Source organism: Nematolebias whitei, chromosome 13 (genome assembly GCF_014905685.2).
Source record: "Nematolebias whitei isolate Nwh7 chromosome 13, NemWhi1, whole genome shotgun sequence".
NCBI lineage: Eukaryota > Metazoa > Chordata > Actinopteri > Cyprinodontiformes > Rivulidae > Nematolebias > Nematolebias whitei.
Genome location: NC_056510.1, coordinates 7719379 through 7726923, shown reverse-complemented (window position 1 = coordinate 7726923; position 7545 = coordinate 7719379). Strand labels below are relative to the sequence as shown.

Genomic DNA, 7545 nt, shown 5'->3' with positions numbered 1-7545 from the left:
CAAATTTTATATATATATATATATATATATATATATATATATATATATATATATATAATATATATAAACAATGAAAATATATATTTTGTGTAAAATAAAGAACAAAAATTCAAACGTAACATTTTATATGTGCTGAATTCTTGGGCCTTCCCTGAAGGGGTTGAAGGCCCTGATGGTGCCAACAAGTGTCCAACACTGATGGTTTCTGTCAGTCGGCTCTAAACCCGTCTGCAGATTCAGACCGTTTGTGGTAGAAATGTGAAGACGATGCTGTTGTTTCTTCACTTTGTTTTTTTTAAATTATTTTATTTTTATGTTGGCAAATCCAGAACGTTCAGCTGCAAACCAGACAACGATAAATGTCAGAGATTTAAAAAAACCAAGCCGCGCTGTTCAGTCCCTGCTTCAGTGCCTGAGCAGAAGTCATTATTATTATTAGTCACTGACGGGTCGTGTTCTGGTGAAATTACGTTTCTATGGTTTTTGTGATGCAGCTGCATAAAGAAACACACCCACGTGTTTAGTGTTTAACACACACACACTGACGCCACTGCAGGAAGTGAGCTGGTAAAAAATCTTTCATCAGTGTGGCCCTTTTTTTGTCCCTGAGCACAAAGTGGGAATTGGAAATGCCTCCGTTTGTCCTTGCATATGTGACCTTTGATATTTTGAAAAATACGTGACGTACTGACTTCCGTATTGGTGGGTGGCTGCGTCTAGACATAAGAGAGGTTCCTTTTAAAAATTGGGTTGCCACATCAAAATAAAAATACATAAGTAACTCCTATGAGCTAGATAACTTCAAAAATAAACAACATGCATTTAGTCCCAACGTGCCCTTTAGTGTGTGGCTGCATCTAGGTGTTAGAAAGGTCATTATCAAAAATTAGGTAGGCACGTCCAAATCCAAGATGGCCACCACCCTAAACAGTAGTCCCTCGTTTAACGCGGGGGATCCGTACCCTGAAGCCGATAAGTGAAAAACCATGAAGTAGGAATACTAGTACAAGTAATAAGTAGTAGTTTATATATATATATATATATATATATATATATATATATATATATATACAGGTATATATATATATATATACAGGTATATATGTGTAAAGGTGTTTTAAACTCTTCCCACACGCTTGCAATATTATAAACAATGTTTCTAAACTGTAAATGCTCTAGAAGAGCACAGATTGTCATGATTTCCCTCACTCTGTGTCCGCTGCTCTCAGCCACTTGCAAGCTCTCTTGGCCACGCCCACTTTTACGCTCTGCCCTGAGATCAGCTGATCTGCTGCAGCAGGAAGTTTATCGTGCAGTATGGGCTGCACAAATGTGCAGCAGGTGCTAAATGATTTAAAATAATTAATTTTAATAAAAATTCCATGCCGATGGTGCGGCTCAGCCATCATTCAAACAACTGTGTGTCATGTCCAGTTTTATTTTGAAAAACCACGATAGAGTGAGTCCGGGATAAACGAACCGCGAATAGTGATTTTTTAAATTGGCCACTCCAATCCTGTGCTTTCTAGTTTTTATGTTGCTGAAAAGTATTGTTTCCCCAAATGATTGCTGTGGCTGAAGATTAATCTGTGGTGGCCACCATTGGCCACCCCCTGGCTCCACCACTGCACTTGGTGGTGGATAAAATGTCTCCCTCCGCTCGCCAGGATCCGTCACTGCGCCACCTCAAATAAATGAAACACCTCCCTCTGTTCTTCTCCACAGTGTAGCTCCTGCCCACTTGAATATTTTTCACCAAAAACATTAAGGTTCACTTCACTCTCTGTCCAGAAAAACACTCGTCTCCAGAACTACAAACTGTTTGAACCTCAGCGACGGGGACATCGGCGTGCCGCTTGTTTAAACTGGTTCACGCGCCGAGCGTCGCTGTGATGCTTGGTGCCTCGTCACTTCTGCGCTCTCCCTCAGGTGTTGGACTCGGAACGTCTCTGGGCGCCGTGGATGATCATAGTAACCGTCTTTGTCAAGATGGCGGGTGTGATGACGCTGATCGACGCCTCCGTCTCTTTGTTTCAGACTGTCAGAAGACAGCGAGCAGAGTGAAAGCCTCATTCCTCTGAACACGGTGTCCCCTCATGAAGGAAGCTTCTGCTCGTGATCCGGAGGTCCGATTGCACGTAAGTGGCGGCGCAGATCCTCAGACCTCCTGATGTGGGTCGGACTCTGACCTCGGTCAGACCTGGACTCCACCCGCCAAGTTTTTAACAATCTTCTCTCAGGGCTCAGTGTGTCCGTAGAGGTTAACTCTCTGCTCTGCTCAAAATCTGTAAAATGTTCTGAAGTTTAGGTTTTATTGTGTTGCTGAGGTTGAATCGCTGTGGCGGCCATCTTGAATTGGGTTGACCATAAAAAGTAAACGAGTTAAAGGTGTTCGATAAACGACGCTTTCTCAAAGTTCTAAAAACATTGGTTCACTGGTTCATGAGATATTTTGCTAACAGACAGGCAGGTACATGATCACCCACCTTTCATGGCAGCAGGAGATCATGGAGTCCACTTAGTTCATCTGATAACCTGAGGAAGCAAGTCAGGAACACTAAATCATTAGACGTAGAGACGCCTTTTATACGTAATAATAATAAATTTAAAAACAATAATTACATTAATAAAATACACAACGCTAATAATACCAACAATAATAATCTTTAAAAAAATTAAAATACTAATAATGACAATAAAGTTAACAACAGTAATAGGAAGAATATCAAAAACAATAATAATATTAATAGTATAAACAATAAAAATAAATTTAATAATAACAGCAATAAAAATAAGAATATCAAAATTAACAAAAACATTATTATTATCATTATTATTATTATTTTTATTAGAATAATAAGTTATGAGAATAGCTGTAATATTAATGACAATAAAATTAAATTTAATAATAACAATAAATAATCTTAATAGCAACAATTATAATATAAAAACAACACCAACATTAATAATATTGATATTACAACTATCTTATTATTATTTATAATAATAATGATGGTGATAATAATACAAGTACAGCATTAATAAAAAAATAATAATAAAATAATATTATTACGGGTAATAATAACAATAGCATTAATAACAACGTTTGATATTGTGTAGAAAAAACACCTTTTCTTCCTCTTGAGGCACAGTTCTGAATAAATATCGTTTAATAAATGTATGTCGCTGAAATTAGGATTTTAATGGCGCGTCTGGAGTGACGAGGTTTGAGCTTCAAGATTTTTGTCAGGTGAGAATAAAATAAATCGGAGCTCAACTTTAAGGATTTAAATCATGCAAGTAAACACTTTTATGTCTAATTTTAAAAAAGTCTCTCTTGATGTGTTTTTCCTTCTGCAGGCGATCGACGGCGAGCCGATAATCTGGAAGCTTCCAGAGACGTAGAATCCACCCGAGTGCCTCCGCTTACTTTAATTTATTTACAACACTTCCTCCTCACAAACACAAAATCTTTATTTAATGTGATTTTATTTTGTTTTTCTGCTGCTCGGTTTCATTTGTCTCCGTAAAGGAACGGTACGCCGCACGCTGCCTGGCTTTCGTCTTTACTTCGTTGTCGGGGGTTCTGGTTCTGACTGTAACGTGTGGGAGGACTAATTCTTCAAAACCAGAACTGTAGACTTCTAGAGGCTGCTCTGGTTTAAAACCAGCGACTTTTCTGCTGAGTCACTCTAAGTAGATGGACTTAATGACAGGAAGTCGGACTTCAGAAGGAAGCATTTAGGTTTCCAAATATGGTTGGTGTTTAATCTGTAATCTGCTTGGATTAAGTTTAATATCTCTAAATCTAAAACCAGTTTTAGGCAGAACTCCGTCCCACTCTGATCCGCACAGGCTCAAATACGTCCATCCACCAATAATATCTGTTTAAAGTGAGTCTCACCAGGACCTCAGGCTTTTTGTTTCCATCAAGAAGGTTCTGGCAGACCTCTGGCTGGTACTGGACTGCTCTTCTTCATGGGTTCCTGGTTTCAGACATGGCTTTTAATCCGAATCCACACATTTTCAGTCAGGCAGTAATGTCAGCCTGATTGATCCGATCAAAATCCAGTTCTGGTGTGTGTTTGGGACCATTGTCCTCTTGGACTCAGCTGTGTCCAGGTTTCACCCTTCCTGCTGTTGGTTTGAGGTGAAGCTGAAGAACTTGGAGGTAGTCCTCCTCACTTTGTACCCAACCATGATGTTACCACCACCATGCCTGACAGCTGGTTCAGCGTCTTTAGGTCCTAAGGTCTCACTTTGACTCCCCCAAACGTCCTTTTTGTCTCGGTCTTTGTCTCGTCTAACTTTCCTCCAGAAGACGTTTGTCCTATCCATGAGGACAGCTGCAGGTTTCGGTCCAGCTTGAAGGTTCGGGAGCTTCTTTCTTGGTCCTCTCAGTCTTCATTGTGAACAGGTACACTGGTGGTCCAGCAGGTTCATGGCGGGCTTCAGCCTCGGTGGCTCCTAGGTTGTTGTTGAGCATCAGAACCAGTTTCTTTTCATCTGGGTCTCAGATCTTCTGTCAGACAAATCCTTTCGATGTGGACAAACCACCAGCTGCAGTCAGTCGTGATCGCTAACAAAGGCTTTTGGTCCTTGTTGAGTCTGAAGACCTTCTAGAAACTTCAGCTCCACGTGTCGACAGATTCAGGTGACTGTATGGATATATTTGACCCTGTGTGGTTCAGAGAAAATTCAAACTAAATCTTGTTTTTAAAAAAACTCATTAAAGGTGTTCGTTGTGGAACCAGTCCGCCTGGGAAAAGAGCGGCTCAGACAAATCTTTAAAGGCCCCGGATCCCTGACGCTGCACCTGGGACCGGTCCTCTTCCAAAACAAACCGTTGGGTCGGGCGTGAAGAGGAAACCTTGTTCTTGGTTCCTCTGGTCGGTTCTGAGCAGAACTTTGGTCAAACGGGATGAAAAGCCTTCAGCTGCAATGTGCCTCCAGAATCTGCTCGTACTGGTCTTTTAAAAACGACTAAACGTGTCGTCGGTGGTTCGTGACCGCCGCGGGTTTTTGCAGAGCCTGACAACACGAGCTGACGCGACACCGTTGCAACGAGAAAGCGTGGATTTGCTGGTTTTATGATTTAACGACGACTCGAAGCGCCGCTCCGTGCAGCCCGAGCGTCGTGTCGAACACTACAGGAGGAGGCGAAATGCTGCCCCGTCCGGTTTTATTGCACTTCTGGTTAACTGACCGCGTGACGCAGAAGATGGATACAAAATGAGCGCTAAATAAAATGTTGCACTTACTGTTTTGCCAATCTGTCCGTTCGTCTGTGAAGATTTAGTTGAGAAAACGTATTTTCAGGCTGTTCTCCTATTTTCCTAAAGATTTTTATCTTCTATAAATGGTGCTTGTGGAGCCATGTTTATGATTATTTTCTTTCTCAGGTTCTTTGTCTTGTTTTTGTTGTCTGAGCACTTTTTTTTTTGTCTTTGTGTGTCAATGATGAAGGTGTAAAACTATAAAAGGCTCGGTTTGATGGTAACTGTCCTTTATCAAGCAGCTCTTGAATAAAGTTTTGAATCTGTTTTCGTACTTCGAAGCACCAATAAAACGTATCTTTCTAAAACGTCGTGCTAAAAGCTGTTTTTATTCTGAACTAGATGTTTTCAGAGGAGTTGAGGAGACGAAGTGGATTCACTAAATGCATCATGGTGGGAATGTTTCTCGATCGTGCTCGCTGTTTTTCTTCCGTAAGTTTTTCAGCACGTAACTCGTTACACAGTTTTTGTGCCATTTCAACAGTTCGTATCTCAAAACGTTCAATTCATTCAGGTCATTCCTGCTGTGACCATCGTAATGGTTCAATTTTAACTTTTTTTTAAAATATTTTGCTTTTTCGGCTTAAAAAGGGCTAGCTAAAAGCAGCAAAATGTTATTTAAAGCTAAAGTAGCAAATGGCTAGCTAAAAGAAACAAAAGTCCAATTAAATGTAATGTAGCAAAATGATAGCTAAAAGTAATTTGTTGTATAAGCCAGTCAAAATGATCAAAATGCTAGCGTACAAACTAAAAGTAGCCAAACCTTAGCTAAAAGCTTAAAAGTATAAAAAGCTAACTAAAGGCAGCAAAAAGTTACCTAAAGCTAAAGTAGCAAAAGACTAGCTAAAGGAAGCAAAATGTTATCTAAAGCTAAAGTAGCTAAATGAAACGAGTATCAAAAGGCTAGCATAAAATGTAGCTAAAAGCTAAATGTAGTTAATAGAAAAATGCCGGTTAGAAGATAAACTGGCAAAAGGTGGGCTAAAAGCTAATAGTAATGAAAGGTAGCTAAAATAGGCAAAGCTAGTTAAAAGCAAAAGGCTAGTGAAATGCAGCTGAAACTAAAAGTATAAGAAAACAAGAATTAGCTGAAGATTTCAAACAAACTGAAAATATGTATTTCAAGATGAAAAACCTTTGCAAATAGAGTTAATATTTTGAACAGTATAAAAGTTCCAAAAAACAAAAGTCACAGGACCCATCAGCTGAAGTGGCACAAAGTACGCAATGAAAATCAGATTGCAAAAAAATCTTACTGGAAAATTAAATCCAAGAAAACAGCAGCGTGAACGCAAAAAAACTCCGTTTTGTGTTTACAACGTTTTTTGAGTTATTGTGCGTAATAACGAATCTTGTGGGCGGGGCTAAAGTTTTAGAAATTCAAACAATGTCATTTATTTAAAACAACTGTCCTCAGAAATTTGTGAGAAAAGGGTGACGTTTTGCACAATTAATGCACGTCAATAATGATACTCTCTGAACTTCTACACTCTAGAATCTGTTGGGTTATTTTGTTGGTTCTACTTGAGCTGATGAGAAAACATCGGGATCCATTTGGGTCAGCCAGTCAAAGAAATACAAGTGAACACTGAGCCCTGCATACAGTGTTGGCTGGAACCAAATGGACACATTTTTACTGCAGTTTTGCTCTTTCGTGAACTCTTGAGTTTGTTCTTAACTTTTAGCTTTAACTAGTCCCAAAAGAACACCCCTCAAACTTTATTCTTCTCATTTGCAAACGTTAAGCTGTAATCTCCAATGAAGCATGAAGTAAAAATGTCAGTGTAAACAGACGGCCCATTAACGCTGATAAGACCCGAAACCTCTGCCTGAGCTCGCTGTTTAATGTTTAACAACCCAGCCCTCACCGGAGGGAGGAGGATATCTGTCGTAGCTAAACGTTGGCTAACACTTTGCTCACACAGAGGTGAAACCAGCTGAAGGTCCACCAGGACTTCTGAGGATTCCCTTACAGATTCATCCACAGTGGGATTGACGGATTAGGATTTGGCGTGAAACACTTCAGCTTTTAGATCAGTGAGTATGAAAAACCAAAAGGAAAGTACAGAAGATTCTCTAAAGAGTGATAACTTCTCTGTTGGTCACATACTGAGATTTACAGTCCCTGGAGAATCGGGGGTGATTTAATCCAAAGGGAAGTTTTAGTTTGTAAAGAAAAGGTCTCCTTTGGCTCAGATCAGAGAGTCTGTGCTCAGAACTGATAAGATAACTCGTACCTGGAAAAATCTTGACTCACCACTCTGTAACC

At 39.7% G+C, this 7545-nt stretch overlaps 1 protein-coding gene across 1 annotated transcript in view; it reads left to right on the top strand.

The window, feature by feature from the left end:
- LOC119418973 (solute carrier family 35 member F5-like) overlaps window positions 1-3462 on the top strand; it is a 13261-nt gene extending 9799 nt beyond the window's left edge. Inside the window, exons 13-14 of the mRNA XM_037686265.1 lie at window positions 2038-2138; window positions 3361-3462. Coding sequence (XP_037542193.1) covers window positions 2038-2119 — 82 coding nt within the window. The 3' untranslated portion in view covers window positions 2120-2138; window positions 3361-3462. The remainder of the gene's footprint in view (window positions 1-2037; window positions 2139-3360) is intronic.
- The last annotated feature ends 4083 nt before the right edge of the window (window positions 3463-7545 follow it).